This window comes from Podarcis raffonei, chromosome 18 (genome assembly GCF_027172205.1).
Source record: "Podarcis raffonei isolate rPodRaf1 chromosome 18, rPodRaf1.pri, whole genome shotgun sequence".
Lineage (NCBI taxonomy): Eukaryota > Metazoa > Chordata > Lepidosauria > Squamata > Lacertidae > Podarcis > Podarcis raffonei.
In genome coordinates, this window is record NC_070619.1 from 5,238,183 (window position 1) to 5,263,557 (window position 25,375).

Here is a 25,375-nt window from a genome sequence, read left to right on the forward strand (position 1 = left end):
TATGTCTGTTTATTTGGGGGGGGCAGCAGCTGCCTCAGGAGACCCTTTGAGGTCCAAAAGTCAGGGTGGAAAGAAATCATTTTTCAACCATAAGAATATAAGAGGAGCCTTCTGATTCAGGCTAACGATCAGACTGTCTTGCCAGAGTGGTGCATGCTCTGGTTATCTCCTGCTTGGACTACTGCAATGCACTCTATGTGGGGCTACCTTTGAAGGTGATCCGGAAACAACAACTAATCCAGAATGCAGCAGCTAGACTGGGGACTGGGAGCGGCCGCTGAGACCATATAACACCGGTCTTGAAAGACCTACATTGGCTCCCAGTACGTTTCTGAGCACAATTCAAAGTGTTGGTGCTGACCTTTAAAGCCCTAAACGGCCTCAGCCCAGTAGACCTGAAGGAGCGTCTTCATCTCCACCCCCATCGTTCAGCCCGGACACATGTTCAGCACTGAGGGCCTTCTGCAGTTCCCTCATTGCAAGGTTACAGAGAACAAGGCAGAGGGCCTTCTCAGTGGTGGCGCCCACCCTGTGGAACGCCTTCCTACCAGATGTCAAGGAAATAAACAACTGTCTGACTTTCAGAAGACATCTGAAGGCAGCCCCATTTAGGGAAGTTTTTAATGTTTGACGTTTTATCGTGTTTAATATTGGGAGCCACAAAGAGTGGCTGGGGAAACCCAGCGAGATGGGCAGGGTATAAATATATTATTATTATTATTATTATTTCGAGTCAGAATCTCCTTTATTGTAACTTGAAGCCATTGGTTCGGGTCCTACATTTCAGAGCAAGAGTAAACAAGCTTGTTCCCTCTTCCACATTATTATTAATGGCCCACCTAGTCCAGCATCCAGCATCTCACAGTGGCCAAGCAGATGTTCCAATTGGAAGCCCACAAGCAGAATCCAAATTTGTGATTCCCAGAAACAGGAATTCAGGACATTACTGTCTCCGATGGTAGAAGGAGAACGTGGTGATTGTGGCCAGCAGCAATTGACAGGCTTATCCGCCAGGAATGTGTCCAACCTTTTTAAAGCCATCCAGGTTGGTGGCCATCATTATCCATCCTTTTGATGCTCCACCCCATATCTGACGATCCTCGAAGCACGAATTAAAAATGCACCTCCCTTCCACCCACACTTGTAAGAAATCAGTTGTTTACTTTTTCAGCACCCTGCATAAAACTTTTTTTGTTTTGTTTAGGCAAGCTTATCCAGACATGTGCTTTATCTCTTTTTTAGCTGCTTTTGACGTTAAATGATCTTTTAAACGATTTTAGGTACCTATCTTTAAGCTGGATTCTTATCAATGATTTTAACATTTTGCTTTATATTTTTCTAAACAGCTTAGAGGTTTTGTTTGTTTGTTCACAATCATGCAGCATTTTGTTAAATAAAAGGTGATCATTGTAACAGAGGAGATTTTCTCTCCACTGACAACAGGGTTCTGAGGTTGATCGTTGGTGACTCCCCCTGCCTCAAATCAAGGGCTGCAAACACACCATAAAGAGGGGATGCGGGTGGCACTGTGGTCTAAACCCCTGAGTAGAATTCCGGAATTAGCCAAACATGTGCAGCCCATTGTGTAAATAATGTATATAAAGCAGGTACTTTGAGGGGACTTTCATTCATTCCTCCTCACCACTATGAGCTGAATAAAGAGCATGAAATCACTTTGCGACTCTGAGTATATTTCACTGTGTTTGCAACAGGTAAAGTCTACTCTCTCTAAGACCGAGGCTGCCTAGCCTTAACCAAAAGGGCTTCCATAGGGAATTGACCCGGATTATCCCATTTATACGCCCTTGTTTGGGGTGCGGGGACTCCTCCTACTGGACGGTTCTGGGATCTGTCCCCTCTCACCTAGTTTCAAAGTCCAGGCAACCGCTGCAAGGAGCAAAGCGCACTGGAAGTTTGGCAAGGCGGTGCTGCAATTCCTACAGATGTTGCAATGTCCCACCCCCACTTGTTGCTCCTGGGAAGCTGTGGGAAACTCCCTGGCTGAGCGCCTCCCCTTCCACCCATCACATGCTTCTGGCAATTAGCTATATTAGAAGATTTCATGCGCATCAGCTGTGCTGTGTGACTCTTCCGGGGCCAAGAGGAAGAATCATAAGGAGCAGGTAAGGTTGGTGGGGTATTGTGCTGGGACAGGGGCAGCTTAATGCAACTCACTGGGAGACCTTGGGGACCGGCCTCTGTCTCTCAGCATAACCTACCTGTTGGGAGGAGCAAATGGAGAGGCAGTGGCGTAGCGTGGGGGGTGCAGGGGGGCCCGGGCGCAACATCTGGGGGTTAGGGTTAGGGGGCGCAAATCCACGGGTTAGGGGGCGCAAATTCCTTGCCTTGCCCCGGGTGCTGACAACCCACGCTACGCCACTGTGGAGAGGGGACGAAACTCTTCCTTCGAAGGGAATATGGGATAGAAACTGTAACAGCAGCCCAAAAAATAATACGGTGAGATGTAATTATGCTAAATAGGTACATAGAAATGGGACGACATTTCAGTGGCGTCCGAGAGAACCAGGAGGGTTAGCCTAAGCTTGGAAGAACTTTTTGTGCCTATTTAACAATGGGGAAAAAACAGGATTTCCCCAGATCTGTCCCAAAGGGGCACTTTGCAAATTGGTGTTGTGGGTTTGTGCCTGAGATCTTTGAAATGTCTAGCAGCGTCCTTAATGGGGATTGTGTTTTACCAGGCATGCGGGGGTGTGGGTGTGCAAACTAGAGCAGTCCCCGATACTGCACAAGCATCCTTCGATCTTTGTATCGTCACTCATGTCTCAGGAACACCCAGTTTAAGACTACAGTACTGCAACTCAGCCTAGAGATGTGATGTCTTCGAACCACATTTGGAGAAAATGGAAGCCAGTTGCAGGATTCCACTGCTAGGTTGATGTAACTGGAATATAATATCATTCTGGTTTCCACTGAGGTGACCAGCTCCCGCCATCGGTCGCTGAGCCCAATTCAAAGGGTTGGTTGGGTTTTCAACTTTTAAAACCATAAATTAGTCCAGAAATCGGGAAGAACCTCTCTCTCTTATGCCTAATTCCTTAGGGGAATTAATAGGACCGCTCTATTCTGCCTTGGTCAGACCCCACCTGGAGTCCTGTGTCCCGTTCTGGGCAGCTCAGTTTGAGAAGGATATCGACAAACTGGTCTGGAATTGAGCTTTATAGGGAATGCTTGAGGGAGTTGGGGATGGTTAACCTAGAGAAGAGAAGATGGAGGGGTGGTAGACTCGCCCACCATAAACTATCTGAAGGGCTGTCATGAAATATGGAGCAAGCAAGTTTGGGCAGGACCCAAACTAATGGATTCAAATGATCATGTAAACATTAGGATGAACCTCCTGACAGTAAGAGCAGTTTCACAGTGGAACTGACAACCTCAGAAGATGGTTGCATGTTTTAAAGCAGAGATTGGATGGCCATCTGTCAGGAATTCTTCAGCTATGATTCCTGCATTGCAAGGGGTTGGACTAGATGACCGCGAGGGTCCCTTCCAGCTCTAGAATTCTATGGTTCTATGAATATAGTATCATCTCCTATCCCCTTCCCCATCTTCCCACTATCTGATGTTTGCTGAGTGTCGTCTGTGGTTTGAGGGTCTTTCAAGTGGTGGCATGGGACCTAAATCAAGTCCTTGGGATGAACTACAGTTGTACCTCGGGTTACATACACTTCAGGTTACATACGCTTCAGGTTACAGACTCTGCTAACCCAGAAATAGTGCTTCAGGTTAAGAACTTTGCTTCAGGATGAGAATGGAAATCATGCTCCGGCGGCGCAGCTGCAGCAGGAGGCCCCGTTAGCTAAAGTGGTGCTTCAGGTTAAGAACAGTTTCAGGTTAAGAACGGACCTCCGGAATGAATTAAGTTCTTAACCTGAGGTACCACTGTATAAGACTTTGGTAGCATGAGCAAAAGCTTGTGCTATAAGAAATTTGCCTGTTTTTAAGGTGCCCACAAGACTATTGTTTTCACAGCATGGTTTAGACTTTGCTTTTTTGGGAAATGGGCTGCTAGTTAACCTGAGGACAGGTGTGGCGAACCTTTGCTCCTCCAGACGCTGCTGAACTTTCATCATCCTGGCACGCATTGGACAATGACCAGGGATGATGATGAGTTGTTGTTGTTGCAAAGCAACAGATGGAGGGACAAATGTCCCCCACCCCTGCTTTCCCTAATAGTAGGGCTGGCCAGAATGGAGATATGCCTGTAAGCTTTCGTATGCATCAGGGATGGGGAAAGAGTGGCCCTCCTGTTGTTGTTGCACTCCAACTCCCATCAGCCTCAGCAAGCATGACCAATGGCCAAGGAGGATGGGAGTTGTGGTTGAGCAACAGCTGGAGGTCCAAAGGTCTATCTCAAGCATTCCTGTTCGTTTTGTCTTATTTCTGGTGTTTGAGCCGCCTTGTGGGTCCCAGAGATTGACAAGGCAAGGGGACGGATCCTTTACATGGCGGGTATGGAAGGCACATTCTGGAAGGACGCCCTGGACCTAATTATTCCCCCGCCGCAAAGATGCGTGGGTGCCTTTCAGATCCTTACAGCTGACTCATTCCATCGAAAGCTATCATTACCTCCCTATCCCGCAAGGGACTGGTGCAAGGTGCGCCACAGGTTGTTAGCAGACAATTGTGTAATGAGGAACAGGCTGCTTTACTCGTAAGTGGGCGGGTAGGTGGTTTTGGGCTCGAGGTCCAGTGAAGGGAGGGGCGTCCACTAATTCCACAAGCCTGTTGACCATCCTTGAATCCTTTGCAGTTCCTCTGCTGAATAGAAGACTTTGCCCTTTGCTAAAACCTAGGCATGGGGAACCTTTGACAATATTCTGGGGGCCTTCTGCTAATGTTGGGCATGGCCAGATGCAAAATGGCCAGAGCAATTAATGTAAATGTTTCAGGAGTCTAGTTTCTACACACACACACACACACACACACACACACACACACACGCACACAGAGCTCACTCAAGAGCCAGTGTGGTGTAGTGGTTAAGAGTGGTAGACTCGTAATCTGGTGAACCAGGTTCGATTCCCCGCTCCTCCACATGCAGCTGCTGGGTGACCTTGGGCTAGTCACACTTCTTTGAAGTCTCTCAGCCTCACTCACCTCACAGAGTGTTTGTTATGGGGGAGGAAGGGAAAGGAGAATGTTAGCCGCTTTGAGACTCCTTAAAGGGAGTGAAAGGCGGGATATCAAATCCAAACTCTTCTTCTTCTTCTTCACTATCCTCGCATCTAGACAAGCAAGGGGCATGAGGATGCATTCACACATTTTGGCAGGCTTGGGGGAACCCCAAGGAGTGCAAATAATATTTAGGGGAGGCATGAAGCCTTGGTGGGGCAGCCCCCCAAACAGCCCAATGAGGACTGAGCATGCTCAGCGGCCATGGGATGGTGGCTGACTGGTGGGGTTGGGAGGTGGGTTGAAGGAAAGGAGAATGGAGAGGAGGGATAATGGATTGGAGTGTCTGGAATATTGAAGCACAGAGCACCACGCTGCAACACTTGGTTGCAGTCCCCACTTGCAGCACTTACTTACTATGCGCAAGGTGTGTTACAAAAAAAGGACCGAACTGGTTTGACAGGTCCCTGATGCTAAGATGTATAAGACTGAATCAGATAAGTGCTGGAGATGCAAAGAGGCAAAGGGAACATTCTTTCATATGTTGGATACCAGTGGCTCAAGAAATAGCAGCAGGAAAGAGTTGGGGTAAGGTTACCAGATTTTTTCCAATGAATCCGGGGACACTTTTCAACTTCAGTGGATTTTGTATGTGGACTTATTTGTAAATCCAGGGACTGTCCCCCGGGAAACAGGGACGTCTGGTAAACTTAAGCTAGGGACCTCATTGCCAGCTTGTGGGCTTCTGAGAAAGACATCCAGTTGACCCCTGGGGGGGGAACAGGATGCTGGACTAGATAGTCCCTTGGCCTAATCCAGCGGGGCTCTTCTGTTGCTTCATTTGTAGATCCCTTCGATGCCAAAATAGTTTCTGAGTAGTAAAGGTAAAGGGACCCCTGACCGTTAGGTCCTGTCATGGCCGGCTCTGGGGTTGCGGCGCTCATCTCGCTTTATTGGCCGAGGGAGCCGGGGTACAGCTTCCGGGTCATGTGGCCAGCATGACTAAGCCGCTTCTGGCGAACCAGAGCAGCGCACGGAAACGCCGTTTACCTTCCCGCCAGAGTGGTACCTATTTATCCACTTGGACTGGTGTGCTTTTGAACTGCTAGGTTGGCAGGAGCAGGGACCAAGAAACTGGAGCTCACCCCATTGCGGGGATTCGAACTGCCGACCTTCTGATTGGCAAGTCCTAGGCTCTGTGGTTTAACCCACAGCGCCACCCGCCTCCCCTGGTTTCTGAGTAAGTTTGCGATAAAATATGCAATACATTGTGTTTGATTTCCCCGTCTTCCTGTCCCCTTCCCCTTGTGTGTTGTGGGTTGCTGTTTTTTAAGATTGTAAATCTGCACGCAGGGCCTGCCTTGTTTTTAATTCATTGCATGTAAGTCGATTTGGGGATTTTTTTTGGCTGAACAGTGGGGTGCAAATGCTCTCAATAAATGCATACAGCGGTACCTCGGGTTACAGACGCTTCAGGTTACAGACTCCGCTAACCCAGAAATAGTACCTTGGGTTAAGAACTTTGCTTCAGGATGAGAACAGAAATTGCACGGCGGTGCCAGCGGGAGGCCCCATTAGCTAAAGTGGTGCTTCAGGTTAAGAACAGTTTCAGTTTAAGAACAGACCTCCAGAATGAATTAAGTTCTTAACCTGAGGTACCACTGTATATGTATACCGTATTTTTTGCTCTATAAGACTCACTTTTTCCCTCCTAAAAAGTAAGGGGAAATGTGTGTGCATCTTATGGAGCGACTGCAGGCTGCACAACTATCCCAGAAGCCAGAACAGCAAGAGGGATTGCTGCTTTCACTGTGCAGCGATCCCTCTTGCTGTTCTGGCATCTGAGATTCAGAATATTTTTTTCCCTTGTTTTCCTCCTCCAAAAACTAGGTGCGTCTTGTGGTCTGGTGCGTCTTATAGAGCAAATAAAATTAAATTCAAACATTAAAACATCCTTAGTAAAAATATACAGTGAAATAAACAAACAAGAAGCATAACAGTTAGAATGGTTTATTTAAAATCAGTTGAAACAATGAAATCACAAGTGCAGTTCAGGGGAACGCTTGTCTAAACAGGTGTGTCTTCAAGAGCAAGTAGAATGACGGGGCATCTAATATTCCAGCATGGATTAGAGGAACGGTGTCGTGTGTGTTTGGGCAAGGTTCACCTGCCCACAGCCATCTACCAACCATCCACCCATCTCGTTCATGCCAACTATGTCCCTGAGGAAAACAAAATATCATTATGAGCTTACACAACTGCGTTGCCCAATCGCCCCCGTGTTGGATCAGGTGATGGAGCAAAAAAAAGCTCCAAGGCACAAAAGATGGACAGATGTCCAGGTCAGATAAGACAAGCACACATTTGCTTGATGCCATAGATGGAGACAATAATAGGTGTACTTTGAAGTTCAAGTCAAGGGGGAGAGTCATCCCCACATATATGATGGGATGCCCTGAAAGCAGCTATGCAAGGTGGGAATGGCTAAGATTTTAAAACATCGAAATATTTAAAAAGAGCGTAAGAAAAGCTGGAGACATTTAGCCCAGCATCCTGTCCTCACAGTGGCCAAACAGATGGTCAAACAGATGGGAAGTTCACAAGCAGGACCACCATAGCACTCTGCCCACCTGCAGGTTCACCTGAGAGCTCTTCTGGGGCTGGTTCCCTTTCTGCTTCAGAGTCTTCATCCTCATCCGCTGAAGATGAGGAATCTGACCCCCAGGGTCATGACACCGGGGATCTCAAAGCTGAAATACGGCAAATCCAACAGCTTTTTTTGGGTGCACGCTATGTTTGGATAGATCCTTGCGCCACATTTAGAATGGATTCTTTTTATGACTTTGGGGAAGAGGCTCCTATTCTACACGAACGGAAGAATCCTAGAATCACGATAATGCTAACATCTGGCAGAAACCTAGAATACATAGCTGTCAACGTTTCCCTTTTTTTAAGGGAAATTCCCTTATTCCGAATAGGATTCCTTGCAAGAAAAGGGAAAAGTTGACAGCTATGCTAGAATAATATAGACCCATATATTTACTTAATCTGAATCAAAAGGAGATTACTGCTATTCTCACCTCTAGACTGAATAACATTAGCACTAGTATCATCAGCCCAGATGATACCAGGGTGTCATATATCATTGGATCTAGCCCACAGATTTCTGAATAGTAGGGTAGCAGAGCAAAAGGAAAATTAACCAGTTGGTTTTGATCATGCTGGACTTGCATAAAGCATTTGACCAGCTGGAGTGGCTGTTGCGTCTAAATTTTCTGAAATTGCCTCATCTGAGAAATAAATTTGTGGGTGCTATTACAAAATCTCATAGTACCTCAAGGGCAGTGCTGAGCAACAATTATTTTAATTTCTCTTTGTCTGAACTTCACACAGCTGCAAATTTAGTTTGTATCATTGAAAGTGGATGTGGCATTCTTGCAGAACAAGCCCATTTCTACCACCCCCACCCCCAAGCCCATAAACCGATGGCAAAATGCACAGGGGAGTGTGGACCAATAGGAACATCTGTGCAAACATCTCAAAGCGATTACTCACTAAACAGTTACGCCATAGAACCTTCATGCAAACTTTGTAGAACAATTTGGGATTAGCATTCAATAAACAGGTCATCTGGGAGAGTCCCTGTCTGATTAATAATAATAATAGTAATGATAATAATAATTGATTTGTACCCTGCCCATCTGGGTTGCCCCAGCCACTCTGGGGAGCTTTCAACATATAAAACATAATAAAGCATGATGATGTTTTCTTTTGTTTGATTTGAATGGGATAGTAGTGTTTGTTTTCTTCTATTTTGGACCCTTAATGAGAGATAATGTTACATCAGCTGTTGTGTCATTTTCCTTGTTTGGGTGTTTTCTCTGGTACTGAGTTGTTGCTTTATCGGTGCTTCTGTTGGACACGTGCAAATAATTGTAGTTCTTGGTAAGGGAGGGCAGTGGCAGAACATCTGCCTTGCATGTCGAAGGCCTCAGGTTCGATCCCCAACATTTCCAGGTAGAACAGGGGATGCTGCCATCAGAGTAGAAAGGAATGCGCTTAGCTGCATCTCATGGACCCAGAGGCAAAGGATGTATAAGAGCAGAAGTTTTGAAAGGCAGTGTGTGTCAAGAGCTCGGTCTACGCTAGAGTAGGACCCTGGCAGAGACACATGCCCAACTGGCATGTTCTCTCCCTCCTGGTCGATCGTTCGGGAGCTTCAAAAGCTTTCTTGTTCCCAAACATCACAGCGACCAATGCCAACCAACACTGGCACACTTAGGGATCCGCAGAGTTTGTGCAGTTGCGTAACGGACCTCAGCAACTCAGCCTTTTGGCTAATCTACTTTATTTATATATAAACACACACGGAGCACTGCAACATGGCTTCCTCTCTCTCTAGCATCAGAAAGCAAAGAGAGAAAGAACAAAGGACAATAGTCCCACTTCACGGAACACAGGAACACAACATCCTGTTTCCGTCACTTCCCACACGGTGGAGTCAAAACATACACCGTCATGTGAAAGACAACAATCCCATGACTGCAATCACGGAGCAGGAATTCTAACAGTGTGGCGTCATGGTCAGAATGCTGGACAAGGACCTGGAATGCCAGGGTTCAGAAAAGAAAGATATTTGCCTAAGCACCGAAAGGCCGTTAAAGGAACTGCCAGATAGGGAACCAGGAACAGGCAGAGTACTATTGCATTCATGTCCTGCTTTGGCGCATCCCTTGGGGAAACCTGGTTGGTCACTGTGACAACAAGATAGGTGCACCCTGATTAAGTAGGCCTCTCCTTTATGCTCTTACGATATGTGTTGACCTTTATACAGACAGCCTGTTCAAGGACGGGGTGAAAGGGAGGTGCATTTTTAAAATCCGTGTTTGGGAGGATCACCAGGTGTGGGGTGGAGTGTCAAAAGGACATGCAATGATGGCCACCAACTTGGACAGCTGTAAAAGAGGATTAGAGATATTTAAGGAGGACAAGGCTATCTTATGAACTGATCCACACCCTGCAATCATCCTCTGAGTCCTTCATTGTGTGTCTCCTCTGCGAGAGGTGGCAACACGAGAACGGGGCCTTTTCTGCAGTGGCTCCCTGTTTGCATAATACTCTCCCCAAGGAGGCCCTTGCCTTGTACTTTCATTACATATCTTTAGGTGCCAGGCAAAAAACGTTCCTTTATAACCAGGCCTTTGGCTGATTAACATTCTACGGTCTTTTAAATGTGTTTGTATGGGGGTGTGTGGTGTTATTGGTTTGTTTTTGTTTTATTATATATATTGTGTGTTCTCATTTTGTATTTTTATGTTGTGAGCTGCCCTGTGATCTTCGGACAAAGGGCGGCATACAATTCTAATCACCATATTTTTCACTCTATAAGACGCACCAGACCACAAGATGCACCTAGTTTTTGGAGGAGGAGAACAAGAAAAAAAATATTCTGAATCCCAGAAGCCAGAACAGCAAGAAGGATCAATGTGCAGTGAAAGCAGCAATCCCTCTTGCTGTTCTGGCTTCTGGGATAGCTGCGCAGCCTGCATTCGCTCCATAAGACGCACACACATTTCCCCTTACTTTTTAGGAGGGAAAAAGTGAGTCTTATAGAGCAAAAAATACAGTAATTAATAATGGCTAGCAGCTGCGTTCTCCCACCAGCGCCAGAGGCAGAATGCATTTGAATGGCTGTTGTTGGGAACTGCAGGAAGGGAGAGTTGCTCATGTGCTCAGATCCTGCTTCGGGGGCATTTATTTGGTTGGCCGCTGTGAGAACAGGATGCCAGAATAGATGGGCCATCAGCCTGACCCAGCAAGCTGTTACTACGTTTCAATGGTCTGGTCAAGTTTTGGACAGACAATGTTGTTGCAAGATGCTCTGATGGCTGCACAGAGTCCGTGGCATGATAGGGTGGGGCAGGAATCTTCCTAAACTGGCTCCTGAAGGTCTTTTCTGACTCTTAAAAATCCCTTTTTAAACAGGGACCAAAGCCTAGGGCTTTCTCCGGTGGCTTTTCTCCTTGACTCCATCTTTAATCTAGGAGATTATACACTGTAGAAATGAGCAGGCACATGGTGTGACCTCGTGACTTATGCGGGACACAAATGTTTTGCTAACTGCTTTGCATGTGCCGGCAAACGTATGTGTGGGTGTGTGGGCAATTGGGGCCATAATACATCCCTTCGATGTACAGTGCAGGTTTCTTCATCCTCATCATCACTCCTACCATGTGGTTATGCCAGGAGACTACAGGTAAATGCAAAACACTACTAAACCTTAGGGATGTGGGTGGTGCTGTGGGTTAAACCAGAGAGGTCAGAGCTAGCATTCCTTAAGCGCTCACTCAGGTCGAAATACAGCCCGCGTTAATAACAAAAAGCAAAACCTGCCACCGTTCCTGATCACCTTTCCATTCTTTGTCTCTGCCTTGCAGGTGTGTTTGACTTTTGCCATGGCTACTGATGTCAAAGGAGATGGCCAAGAGGCTCCACACACAGCGGTAAGTGAATATCCACCAACGGCCGTGAAACATGTGCTGCAAACATGGCCCTGAAACAGAGGTAGTCCTAGCAGGAGGAAGGTAAAGGAGAGGATTTGGGGATCTCTTAAAGATCAGCGAGAAGGGCAGATCTGACCTGTGCAGGGCATGTATAGTCCCTCTAGAAGTGCCTTGTTAAAATACCCTTGCAACGAATGCCGGTCTGTTGACAGGAGCAAGCCAGCAGATCACACCAAGCAATTTGGAGTTAACTCTTTATTAGCAACAGCAGGATCTGTGCAGGAGTGTCAAGGCCAATGATCACAGCAAGCCCATCTCCAGCAGGTCTTGCCCCCATGAAGCAGTTGCTGAGACTGAAGGTCCGCACCTCCCCAAAGCCAGGATTTCCCCCAAGCAATCTGAGACTGCTCCTGCAAGAAGCTAACTTCTCCGCACTCTTCATGCCTCTACTGGTTCTAAGAGAGCGGGGCGGGGAAGGGAGCTTGTCACAGCGGGATGAGGAGACACCCGAGACTCTTCACCAGCCTCTTGGCCTCTGGCTGGATGCAGAAGAGCGGTGGGAGGAATCAGCTGGGTAACCCCCCCGAGGAAGCAGGCTCAGAGCCCAGGGAATGGTGGTAGAACAATGATGAATGGTCAGAAGGAGAAGAGGGAGCAGACTGGGAGGAAGATATGTCAGAAGCAGAAGAGGTAACAGGGTTTAGTGAGCAGGAAGAGGCTGTGACAGAGAGCAGTCCAGAATTAGAGGCAGAAGATTCCAAGAAGCTGAGATGAGGTGTGTTTGAGTCAGGCTGCTGAAGAAACCAGGTGGTTTCTCCCCCTCCTGCTTTGACCAGCTACCCTCCCTGCTGATCTATAAGTACAACAAACCACCCTGTGATTTTCAGATGAAATTGAATAAATTTAATAAATAAATGGACCGGCTCCCACGTAACCATCCAGCCTCTCCTGGTATGCCCCACAGAGAAACTTACGGTCTTCAAATAAAAACATCTTGAAGGTCCCAGGCCACAGAGAAGTTAGGCTGGTCTCAACTAGAGCCAGGGCTTTTTCGGCTGTGGCCCCAATCAGGTGGAACACTCTGTCACAAGAGACTAGGGCCCTGCGGGACTTGACATCTTTCCGCAGGGCCTGCAAGACAGAGCTGTTCCGCCAGGCCTTTGGCCAGGGCACAGCCTGACTCCCTCCCTCGGCAATCTTCGCGGAGCTCTGGCCCAATGGTGGCCAGTGGCTTGAATTTAATTAATTTTATAATGAATGATTTTAGAGTGTTGTTTGTGTTGTACTTTTGTATTGTTTTATTGTTGTTAGCCGCCCTGAGCCCGGCTTCGGCTGGGGAGGGCGGGATATAAATAAAATTTATTATTATTATTATTATTATTATTATTATTATTATTATTAATTGCGACTGTGCTATAAAACTCTCATTGTTCTCCACCCTCTTCCAGAATGTCGTGACCAGAGTGACCAGCCTCCCCCTAGTCAGCTCCACCTATGACATTTGCCACTCTCTGTATAACTACGCCAAGGAGAATTACCCGTTCATCAATTCTGCCTGCAGCGTGGCGGAGACGGTGGCGGCGATGGCCGTCGGGAGTGCCGTCGGGGGCGCCCAGCCACTTCTCGGCCACCTCGAGCCCCAAAGTGAGTCCTTGAATGCCACAGAATGGGGGGAAGTTGTGGTGTGTATCTAGGAGAACTCTTTGTGGAGTGCTATAATAATAGTAGTAGTAGTAGTAGTAATAATAATAATAATATATTATTTGTACCCCGCCCATCTGGCTGGGTTTCCCCAGCCACTCTGGGCGGCTTCCACAGAGACCAAAAATACACTAAAATGTCACACATTAAAAACTTCCCTGAACAGGGCTGCCTTGAGATGTCTTCTGAATGTCAGGTAGTTGTTTATCGCTTTGACATCTGCTGGAAGGGCGTTCCACAGGGCGGGCGCCACCACCGAGAAGGCCCTCTGCCTGGTTCCCTGTAGCTTTGCTTGTCGCAATGAGGGAACCGCCAGAAGGCCCTCGGTGCTGGACCTCAGTGTCTGGGCAGAACGATGGGGTTGGAGACGCTCCTTCAGGTATACCGGGCCGAGGCCGTTTAGGGCTTTAAAGGTCAGCACCAACACTTTGAATTGTGCTCGGAAACGTACTGGGAGCCAATGCAGGTCTCTCAGGACCGGTGTTATGTGGTCTTGGTAGCGCTCCCAGTCACCAGTCTAGCTGCCGCATTCTGGATTAGTTGTAGTTTCCGGGTCACCTTCAAAGGTAGCCCCACGTAGAGCGCATTGCAGTAGTCCAAGCGGGAGATAACTAGAGGACACTAGTGCTGAAGGACACTCTGCCCCTGTGGTTCTGTCTGCATTGGGGGGCAAGCAGAATTTCATCCAGAAGGCTGCTCCAGTTTCAGACCTGCCTCAGACCCCATTTTACAGCGGCTGTCTTTGCAGTGCTGTGCTTTTGTCCCTGTCAGTTTGTCGCTCGCTGATCTTTCCCGTGCTCCCTCCCTAAGAAGCAGACAAGAGAGCTGCACTGCCCACGCTTGCTGAATCGAAAAGCAAAAGTCTTCCTTTAAAAGGCAGCCCAACTGTGCTTAAAACACACTTTGCAAAACCCGAGCACTTGCATGAAAGGAGAGCTCTTTGCGCCGCCTCAACTCCCTCACAAACATATTGAGACCAACTTTGCTAAACCTGAGCTCATGTGAAAGCAACGCGAAGCCAAGGAGCGTGGAGGGAGCGCTTCGGAGGCTTCGCGTTCCTATCGCTGAAGCCAAGGAGCCTGCATTCGCTCCATAGGATGCACACACATTTCCCCTTAATTTTTGGAGGGGAAAAAGTGCGTCCTATAGAGCGAAAAATACGGTATATCTCTCAGCGGATATAGATTATTGTTTTCCGTGGGGTTTTGATCTTGGTTTTGTTATTTTCCTGCCCTGGAAATGTTTCCTTTTAAACGATAATAAGTGTGTGTGTGTGTGTGTGTGTGTGTGTGTGTGTGTGTGTGTTTTATAACACACTGAATTTGTGTGATCTGCCTTCTTTCCTTCTGCCAGTTGCTGCTGTCAATCAATACGCTTGCAAAGGGCTGGACCAGCTGGAAGAGACTCTCCCTATTCTTCACCAGCCAGCTCATCAGGTACAAGTACAATAATAGAATCACAGACCTGCAAAGTTAGAAGGGACCCCGAGGGTCATCTAGTCCAACCCCCTGCAGTGCAGGAATATTTTGCCCAACGTTCCCCGCGATTCTGAAACTGAAAAGTCTCACGCTCTGCTGATTGAGTTATCGTCCTAGGCAGGCCAGTTGTGGGTGGGGCTACCCATGATTCTCTGCATTCTCAACTTCACAACAACCCTGAGAGGTAGGCCAGGCTGAGAGGCAACAACTGGCCACTCCAGGTGACCCAGTGAACTTCAAGGCCAAGTGGGGAGATTTGAACCCTGGTCTCTCCCATGTCCTCCTAGTCCCCTACGCCACACTGGCTTTTTTTAGCTGTTAATCAGTATTTCTCCCATTCAAATTAGGTTGAAGTAGTCTGCAAGCTGTAGTTCTCCCCTGACAGAGCTACAATTCCCAGTATACTTTAGCAAATTACAGCTCTTGAGATTCTTTGGTGGGGAGGTCACCAGCTTTAAATGTTGTGCTTTAGATCTCTGGTGCTGATCTGCCCAGAGTTAATATGGTATTATTCAGCTCCTTTGCACTGCAAGTAATGTGGTATAGCTGTTAGAGAATTGGGCAAGGACCAAGAGACCAGGGCTCAAGTCCCTGCTCAGCCATGAAGCTCACTGGGTGACCATGGACCAGTCAAAATCTTTCAGCCTAACTTACCTCCCAGGGTTGTTGCGAAGATGAAGTGGAGACAGGGAAACCATGTACCTGACAGGAGCGAGCCAGCAATAAATCACACTGAGGAAGTTGGAGTTAACTCTCTATTAGCAAAAAACAGGATCTGCATAGGAGTGTAAGGCCTAATGAGCACAGCAATCCATCTCTGGCAGCTCTTGCCCCCATGAAGCTGTTGCTGAGACTGGAAGTCTCCACCTCCCCACAGCTGCCTAAGTCCCCTCCTCTGCAGGGTTTCCCCCCATGCAATCTGAGACTGTGCCTGCATGGAACTAACATCTCCCCTGCCCTCTTCATGCCTCTCCTGGTGCTGGGAGACCAGAGGGAAGGGGAGCTTGTTGCAGCAGGCCAGGGAGACACCTGTGCCTCTTCACCAGCTGAAGTATCTCTCCTCTGCTGGTTCAGCTTCTGCCACTGATTCTGGACTCCATTGCTTTTTTTATATATATATTTTTATTAAGGATTTTCTTGTTTTACAGAAGTGTAGTGCCTCGTATTTTTTCTTCTTCTTCCATGTAACATTTTTACAAATCCGTTTCATTTGTTGAGGCATTAGGGGGAGAAGAAAAAAGAAAGAAAAGAGAAAGGGGGGTGGAGGGAGGGGAGATGGATGGGGGTGGGGTCGGGTAGCGGTGTTTCTATTATGTTTAATGTATGTAGAGTTTGGTGTCAGCGTTGCTTGTGTTGTTCACTTGTGTTCCTTTGGTGGTGAGAGAGGTTGGGGTTGGCCTGGGGTGTGATTGTTTGCTTGTGATTGGCTGTGGTGATCTTTGTTTTCGTGTGTGAGTGGGTGGGTGTTTTGGATCAGGTTCGCCATATTGATTTGTATGCTGTTGGTGGATTATTGTCATTGTCCTGTTGGGCTGTGTATGTGATAAAGGGGAGCCATACCGGGGTGAAGGCGTCTTCTTCTGTTTGTCCCCGTGTCAGTTTCAGTTTATTAGTTAATTTTTCTAGTAGGGCTGTTTCCCATACTATTTGGTACCATTGGTCCATGCTTACTCCTGACGGGTCTCCTGGACTCCATTGCTCACTAAGCCCTGTTGCCTCTTCCACTTCTGACACATTTCCTCCCAGTCTTCCCCCTCTGACCACTCATTGTTGCCCCACCACCACTCCCTGGGCTCTGAGCCTTCTTCTCTTGAGGGTTCCCCAGCTGGTTCCTTCTACTGTTTCTTTGCATCCAACCAGTCTGTGACAGTACCTTGGGTTCCTCAAAGGAAAAGTGGGGTATAAATGTTGTTGTTGTTGTAGTAGTAGTAATAGTGAGTTGACCTTTGGTCTGTCTCCTTTCCTTTCTAGGTGATTGAAGACGGTGTCACCATAACCAAAACGGTCATCTGTTCCACGGTCAATGTAGCCAAGGATGCAGCTTCCGGCGCCAAGCAACTCTGGTCGAACAGAGTATCTGAAGCTGTCGATCTCACCAAGGACATTGTCCAGGATAGTGTCAACTTGACCAAATCAGTGGTGAGCTCCACCGTCAACACCGCAGTGAACGCCGCAAATGAGGCGAAGGAGCTTGTCACTCATAGGGTGGCCGACGTTGTCAACCTGGGCAAGGAGACAGCCCAGGACAGCGTGGAGTTGACCAAGTCGGTGGTCAATACCGCCCTCCAAGCTGCCCAAGAGACGAGGGAGCTTGTGGCTGGCCAAGTCAAGACCTGCGGGCCTGTCCAGGAAGGCATTGAGATGACCAGCCTCTTGAAGCAGGCGCTGAGCAGCGGTGTGAACGTCATGTTGGGGAAGACAGAGGATATGGTGGACTACTACCTGCCCATGACTGACGAGGAGCTGGGTGAGAATGGGCTTTGGTGCTCTGCAGCATTGGCTAACACTTTGGTTATAGTAGTTTGGTCAGGATCATGGGGGCTTCCAACAGCTCTCAGCACCTTTGACAAGCTAGGTAAAGGTAAAGGGACCCCTGACCATTAGGTCCAGTCGTGGCCGACTCTGGGGTTGCGGTGCTCATCTCGCTTTATTGGCCGAGGGAGCCGGCGTACAGCTTCCGGGTCATGTGGCCAGCATGACTAAGCCGCTTCTGGCGAACCAGAGCAGCGCACAGAAACACCATTTACCTTCCTGCCAGAGTGGTACCTATTTATCTACTTGCACTTTGACGTGCTTTCGAACTGCTAGGTTGGCAGGAGCAGGGACCAAACAATGGGAGCTCACCCCATTGCAGGGATTCGAACCGCCGACCTTCTGATCTGCAAGCCCTAGGCTCTGTGGTTTAACCCACAGCGCCACCCACGTCCCCTCTATGGGAGTATATTGTATTTAATTATGGGATATCAGAGTTTTTAGCGGAGCGGTACCTATTTATCTACTTGCACTTTGACGTGCTTTCGAACTGCTAGGTTAACAGGAGCGGGGACTGAGCAACGGGAGCTCACCTCGTCATGGGGATTCGAACCGCTGACCTTCTGATCGACAAGTCCTAGGCTCTGTGGTTTAACCCACAGCGCCAACTACACCTGCAATAATTCAGTGGAGAAGCCATGTGGTCTCCTCATGCTTTAGATGTAGGGTGTGAACATACCCCAAGCCATCGCCAGGTTTTATTGCTCAGCCAAATACAGGTTATAGCCATGAACAACCAAAACAAAGCCAAGCAGGTCTCAAAAACATATTATAGCACATATGATTAAAACATTATAAAACACTTCACAAATGGTGGAAAACTCAGGGAACAAGACTCTAGAGCTTTCCTGAGATGAGAAGCTTTTAGTGCAAACTTTGCTGTGTTAAACATAAAAGGTTTGTTTGAGCTGGACAGCAGGTAATTGATTTTTTTTTTACATATTTTTTAATTAAAGATTTCTTGGTTTACAACAGGTAATTGATTTTATCAATGTCACTAAAGGTGGCAGTCGACTGGAGGGTTTTCTTTAATTATTTAGCCCTTGGAATGGTGGTTTTAGGCCTTGGCCGGTATTCTATAGTCTTACCTGCGAGTCGGGGGCAGCATATTGATGCACCCCCATGTGGCGGCGTTTGCAGGTCCCGTTAAAGGGTTGATTGCGGGAGCCCTACAGTGGCGGCACATAGGTCAAACTCCCGGCTAGGTGAAGTGGGAGGGCATGCTGGGTAAGTTAACGCTTTACAGTCCCCTCCCACAACACCTGATTGCCCTGCGCACCCTCAGCCCCGGTCGGCCTGAGAGGGATACCTTCCAAGGCGTAAGCCAAGGTTCCTACGCCTGAAATTACCATATTTTTTGTACCATAACACTCACTTTTTTCCTCTTAGAAAGTAAGGGGAAATGTCTGTGCGTGTTATGGAGCGAAGGATTGCGGGGGGATCTGCTGCAGTCGTGAGCAGAGGATCCATGGTTCCCCTTCCTTCCCTCCTCCGTGGCTCGCTTTGAAACAGCAAAGCGGGAGAGGAGCCGCTTACACAGGTGTAAGCGGCTCCTGTCTGGTTGGCTGCTTTAAACCGTGCTCTCTGTCCCTCTCTCCTCCCCACTCAGCTCGCTAAATAGCAGCAAAGCTTTTCAGCTCTCTAAGCCGGGGAGGAGGGAGAGAAGCAGAGCCTGCTTGTTTTAAAGGAGCAAAGCGGGAGAGGAGAGGAGCCTTCTCCCCTTATATCCCTCTTCTGCATTATTAGCAGCATCCTTCTCCACACACCCCACGCATGCTCCTTGTCCCTTGAGTGCTTTTCCTTCCCTCCCCACTTAAAACGTGGTTACAAAGCACGGATCCACATGGATCCTCAGGATTTTTGCATTGGGCTACCCCAAACTCACCGTCAGATCACATGTCTGTGGCCACAGCATGAACCACAAAAATCATACATCCACTGTTTCGTTTAGAATATTTTTTTTCTTGTTTTCCTCCTCTAAAAACTACGTGCGTGTTATGGTCAGGTGCGTGTTATAGAGCGAAAAATACGGTAAATAAAGTTACGGCCGAATTGAAACCCATACATTGTTGTCATGTCTTCTCTTGGAGGTGGGGTAGGCTCCAGGGACAAGGTTTAGCGCCTGGGCTCGCAAACAAAGTCATGGAGAATGAGAAGTGGCCAAAACGAGTCATGACGGCTGTGCTCTGGTTCCACAACTACAGTAATGTTTCTACACACCAGTTGCTTATGGAGCCAAAATTGTACCTCTCACACACACAAAAGGATGGGTATTAGCAAGCTTGAGGGGGACCCCGAAGTTCTGCAGAACATAGAATTGTGGAGTTGGAAGGGCCCAGGATTCATCTGGTCCAACCCCCCTACAATGTACAAATAATATTTTTTGGGGGGTGAAGCCCCCCAACCTTCCAGATTTGCCCATCTTTCCCACACATGCTGATGCTTATCTGTTCGTATTTGTTGCAGCCAAGCTGGCCACAGAGGTCAAAGGTTTCGGAGAGGCCTTGGAAGAGCAGAGGAAGCAGCAGAGTTACTTTGTCCGCCTGGGGTCGCTGTCGAGCAAAGTCCGCCGTCGCGCTTACCTGCATTCCCTGGACAAGGTGCGTCTCATCAGGGAGAACACTCAGGATACGCTTTCGCAACTCCAGCTGGTGATCAACCTGGTGAGTCTGGTGCGTTAGCAGACACAACCCAGCTGCCTCCATGCCATTGTACCACCATTCTCCGTTTCCTCCCTCTTCCACAACACTACATCAATAATAATAATAATAATAATAATAATAATAATAATAATAATAATTTATTATTTATACCCCGCCCATCTGGCTGGGCCTCCCCAGCCACTCTGGGCGGCTTCCATAAAAACCAAAAATACAGTAAAATATCACACATTAAAAACTTCCCTGAACAGGGCTGCCTTAAGATGTCTTCTGAATGTCAGGTAGTTGTTTATCGCTTTGACATCTGCTGGAAGGGCGTTCCACAGGGCGGGCGCCACTACCGAGAAGGCCCTCTGCCTGGTTCCCTGTAGCTTTGCTTCTCGCAATGAGGGAACCGCCAGAAGGCCCTCGGCGCTGGACCTCAGCCTCCGGGCAGAATGATGGGGGTGGAGACGCTCCTTCAGGTATACTGGACCGAGGCCGTTTAGGGCTTTAAAGGTCAGCACCGACACTTTGAATACTTTATTGCGGTCCAAAGACCCACAAAACAATTTCAAAACTTGTTGTTGTTTAGTCGTTTGGTCGTGTCCAACTCTTCGTGACCCCCTGGACCAGAGCACGCCAGGCCCTCCTGTCTTCCACTGCCTCCCGCAGTTTGGTCAAACTCATGCTGGTAGCTTCGAGAACACTGTCCCATCTCGTCCTCTGTTGTCCTCTTCTCCTTGTGCCCTCCATCTTTCCCAACATGAGGGTCTTTTCCAGGGAGTCTTCTCTTCTCATGTGGTGGCCAAAGTATTGGAGCCTCAGCGTCAGGATCTGTCCTTCCAGTAATTTCAAAACTAGATACAGTTAAAACGACCTGACAGACAGATGGAAGAAACCAAGGCTGTCATTTTGTTTTATCTAGGGCAGAATGATCTTTTTTTCTTATAGCCTCCTAAAGAAAGTTTGCCATGGCGCTTGTAATATCATTTGACCTGTCTTCCAAAGATATTTAATATGGGAGGCTTCAGATTTCGAGAGATTTTTCTTACAAAATATAATGCGGTATAGAAATGAAATTAATAATGTATACGTTATACCAGTGGTGGCCAAACTTGGCCCTCCAGCTGTTTTGGAACTACAATTCCCATCATCCCTGACCACTGGTCCTGTTAGCTAGGGATGATGGGAGTTGTAGTCCAAAAACAGCTGGAGGGCCAGGTTTGGCCATGCCTGCGTTATACAAAACACAACACTGACACACATTGCATTAAAACTTTCCGCTTTTATTGTTGACATCCATTTTATCTCCCCTCCATGATGTTTCTGCATGGTTTCATAATCTGGTTTCCTCTGTCACTTAGAGAAGCAGTGTAAAAATGCAAAAGTTAATCTCTTCCGTTGTCAGCATCCCTTAACCCCCATTCTGACTTCTTGCGCCCCACTTGCCTCTACAGGTTGAAGCCGCGCAACAAGGCATTGGGAAGAGGCTCCAAGAGGCTCAGGAGAAGCTGAGCCAGGTCTTGCTCGAGTGGACCCAGGCACAGCCGGAGGAGAGGCAGGCCGCAGCCGGAGGCCCAAGGCCAGAGGTACCTCTCGTCTCTGTATCGTAGCAGTAACAAAGAATACGCTTTAAAAGCTGCTGTTGGTTTTTTTAAATTAGGGGGGACTACAAGTTAGTCGTGCTCAACAACTGCAGTGGGTCTACTCTAAGTAGTATGCAGTTGGATATAACCTTATATTTGAATTGCACAAACAGCAAAGGGCTCTGTAAGCCACTCCCCCATGGTGTGAACAGCAAGAGGCTCTTTAAGCCACTCCCCCATGGTGCGAACAACAAGGGGCTCTTTAAGCCACTCCCCCATGATGAGAACAGCAAGGGGCTCTTTAAGCCACTCCCCCATGGTGCGAACAGCAAAGGGCTCTTTAAGCCACTCCCCCATGATGAGAACAGCAAGGGGCTCTTTAAGCCACTCCCCCATGATGCAAGCAGCAAGGGGCTCTTTAAGTCACTCCCCCATGATGAGAATAGCAAAGGGCTCTTTAAGCCACTCCCCCATGATGCAAGCAGCAAAGGGCTCTTTAAGCCACTCCCCCATGATGAGAACAGCAAGGGGCTCTTTAAGCCACTCCCCCATGGTGCGAACAGCAAGGGGCTCTTTAAGCCACTCCCCCATGATGAGAACAGCAAGGGGCTCTTTAAGCCACTCCCCCATGATGCAAGCAGCAAGGGGCTCTTTAAGCCACTCCCCCATGATGAGAACAGCAAGGGGCTCTTTAAGCCACTCCCCCATGATGAGAACAGCAAAGGGCTCTTTAAGCCACTCCCTCATGGTGCGAACAGCAAGGGGCTCTTTAAGCCACTCCCCCATGATGAGAACAGCAAAGGGCTCTTTAAGCCACTCCCCCATGATGTGAACAGCAAGGGGCTCTTTAAGCCACTCCCCCATGATGAGAACAGCAAGGGGCTCTTTAAGCCACTCCCCCATGGTGCGAACAGCAAGGGGCTCTTTAAGCCACTCCCCCATGATGAGAACAGCAAGGGGCTCTTTAAGCCACTCCCCCATGATGTGAACAGCAAGGGGCTCTTTAAGCCACTCCCCCATGATGCTAACAGCAAGGGGCTCTTTAAGCCACTCCCCCATGGTGCGAACAGCAAGGGGCTCTTTAAGCCACTCCCCCATGATGTGAACAGCAAGGGGCTCTTTAAGCCACTCCCCCATGATGTGAACAGCAAGGGGCTCTTTAAGCCACTCCCCCATGATGAGAACAGCAAGGGGCTCTTTAAGCCACTCCCCCATGATGAGAACAGCAAGGGGCTCTTTAAGCCACTCCCCCATGATGAGAACAGCAAGGGGCTCTTTAAGCCACTCCCCCATGATGAGAACAGCAAGGGGCTCTTTAAGCCACTCCCCCATGATGAGAACAGCAAGGGGCTCTTTAAGCCACTCCCCCATGATGAGAACAGCAAGGGGCTCTTTAAGCCACTCCCCCATGGTGCGAACAGCAAGGGGCTCTTTAAGCCACTCCCCCATGGTGAGAACAGCAAGGGGCTCTTTAAGCCACTCCCCCATGATGAGAACAGCAAGGGGCTCTTTAAGCCACTCCCCCATGATGAGAACAGCAAGGGGCTCTTTAAGCCACTCCCCCATGATGAGAACAGCAAGGGGCTCTTTAAGCCACTCCCCCATGATGAGAACAGCAAGGGGCTCTTTAAGCCACTCCCCCATGATGAGAACAGCAAGGGGCTCTTTAAGCCACTCCCCCATGATGAGAACAGCAAGGGGCTCTTTAAGCCACTCCCCCATGGTGCGAACAGCAAGGGGCTCTTTAAGCCACTCCCATATGATGAGAATAGCAAAGGGCTCTTTAAGCCACTCCCCCATGATGAGAACAGCAAGGGGCTCTTTAAGCCACTCCCCCATGATGAGAACAGCAAGGGGCTCTTTAAGCCACTCCCCCATGATGAGAACAGCAAGGGGCTCTTTAAGCCACTCCCCCATGATGAGAACAGCAAGGGGCTCTTTAAGCCACTCCCCCATGATGAGAACAGCAAAGGGCTCTTTAAGCAACCTCCCCTCTGTGATTGTGTTGTTTTGCCCTGGCAGGTTGAATCAGGCACCCTGGCTATGCTTCGCTTTGTCACCCAGGACCTCGGGCCGGTCTACGCTCACTTGGCATCCACCATCGAAGGCCTGCCCAGCAACCTCCGCAAGAGGGTGGCCCAAGCCCGCGGCAACGTCCGCCAGCTTCACTCCTCTTTCACCTCGGTCTCATCCTTCCAGGACTTGTCCTCCAGCCTCCTGGCCCAGAGCCGGGACAAAATCGCCCAGGCGCAGGAGGCCCTGGAGACGCTGGTGGATCACATCGTCCAAAATACGCCCTTGAACTGGGTCGTGGGGCCTTTCCGGCCGTCGGCAGGCGCCGAGATGGAGACGGAGAGCCCGGAGATGGAAAGTTTGGCCCCGGAGGAGCCCATGGATGAGGGCGAGGCCCCAGAGGAGAGGGCGACGGTATCCAAACCGGCGAAGGTCGCAGTCAAATCAGCAAAGAAAAAGGCAGAAAGCGAGGGGGAAGGAAGTCTGGTGTCTGGCGTGGCCAGGAAAGCAAAGAAAGAGATGAACGAGGAAGAGGAGATGAAGAAGAAGCCTAGCAAGAGCACTCTGAATCAGCTCTCCGGTGCTGCTGAGAAGCAGGCATAAGAGCCGGGGGCTATTCCAGCACCCACCCCCAAAACCAATGGTTCAGCCATTGCCATTTTGCACCCACGCATAAACACACTGCAAGAAGCCAATCCGTTAAAGGGAATCAAAAGCAGGGAGCCAGAAGGACCGGTTTGGAGGGGAGGGTGTCCTCTGCGCCTCTGCATGAGTTCATGCTCCAGATGTAGATACGCCGGGACAGCCTCCTCTCAAAGCGTGGGTCATTTCACTTCTAGGGTGCAAAGGCTGAAACGTGCCTGTTTTTCATTTGGTGGTGGTTGGGGGGAATGCGCCAGTTATCGGGGGCTTGTGTTAAGTGAGAGCAAGCTGAATCTTGCACGGATCGGGCTGGCTGATTTATGTGCTACGACGGGGAATCCTGGGACCTGCTGGATGGATGGCTTCCGTCGTCCTTGATGGGAGCTGAAGTCTCAAAACGCTCATCCTCACCAATTCTCTATAGATAGCTGCATATGTGGGTCAGTGTTTAGACACCCATCCATCATTGTGGCACACAGGCAGGGGGTTTAAAATCTCAGGTTCCGTTCAAAACAGAGTGGGTAGTCCTCATTGTTGCAGAGATGAGCTTGGAAGAGAAGCAACAGAGGAGGGTTGAGGAATGAAGGTAGACGTTTACAAGGCTTTGTGAACATGGTGGGTTTCAAAGGTGGCGTTCGGTGTGTGTCTTAAGTTGTACTTCCATTACTTTGTGCAGCCGTTTTGTGTAGCTCTTGCCTGCCTGACCCTCTGGGGGGGGGGAAATAAAATGTCCTTCTTTTGCACTGTTTATGCTGATAGCAGACTCCTGTCTTTTCTGAGCACAGAATCCGAGTTCCTCAAGAGCACTTCAGTTGGTTCCTGCTGCTTTGAAACACAATATGCAAGCTGCCTACGCAGCAAGGATGTTGCTAATAACTTCATGGAATTTATTAGCTGGCAAAAAATAATCTGCTAGCCTAACTGCCTACACATGCTTCTGGGAGTCACACGTGGCCTGGAAATAAAAGGAGCCAACTTTTTTTTTTAAAAAAAGCTCCCCTCTTCGTTTGCCTGGAAATTACTCTTTTCACCATAGGTGACTAGGAAAGGGTGTCTTGCTTAGAAGCCTGGGGGGAGAAGGAATTGTCTATTTATTATTTGCTTTTCTCCACGAGGTGCGATTTGAAGTGACTTACAAAGTGATG

The 25,375-nt window shown here is 48.6% G+C and overlaps 2 protein-coding genes across 2 annotated transcripts in view; one reads left to right on the forward strand and one right to left on the reverse strand.

Annotated features, from left to right (window-relative positions):
* Nucleotides 1-25,375, reverse strand: part of UHRF1 (ubiquitin like with PHD and ring finger domains 1) — a 169,263-nt gene that overhangs the window by 48,116 nt on the left and 95,772 nt on the right. The window lies entirely within an intron of this gene.
* On the forward strand, nucleotides 1,901-24,946 carry LOC128405896 (perilipin-3-like). The gene is made up of 8 exons (XM_053372923.1): nucleotides 1,901-2,123; nucleotides 11,571-11,636; nucleotides 13,085-13,280; nucleotides 14,691-14,773; nucleotides 16,787-17,282; nucleotides 19,814-20,010; nucleotides 21,447-21,578; nucleotides 23,598-24,946. The coding sequence occupies exons 2-8, from the start codon at nucleotides 11,589-11,591 to the stop codon at nucleotides 24,189-24,191; spliced, it is 1,746 nt and encodes a 581-aa protein (XP_053228898.1). The 5' UTR covers nucleotides 1,901-2,123; nucleotides 11,571-11,588; the 3' UTR covers nucleotides 24,192-24,946.

Bases quoted from the DNA above. Each gene is read 5' to 3' on its own strand.
- LOC128405896 (XM_053372923.1), top strand. From the start codon at position 11,589: ATGGCTACTGATGTCAAAGGAGATGGCCAAGAGGCTCCACACACAGCG. The intron at 20,011-21,446 runs GTGAGTCTGGTG...TTGCCTCTACAG, and splicing joins TCCAGCTGGTGATCAACCTG to GTTGAAGCCGCGCAACAAGG. The intron at 21,579-23,597 runs GTACCTCTCGTC...TTGCCCTGGCAG, and splicing joins CCGGAGGCCCAAGGCCAGAG to GTTGAATCAGGCACCCTGGC.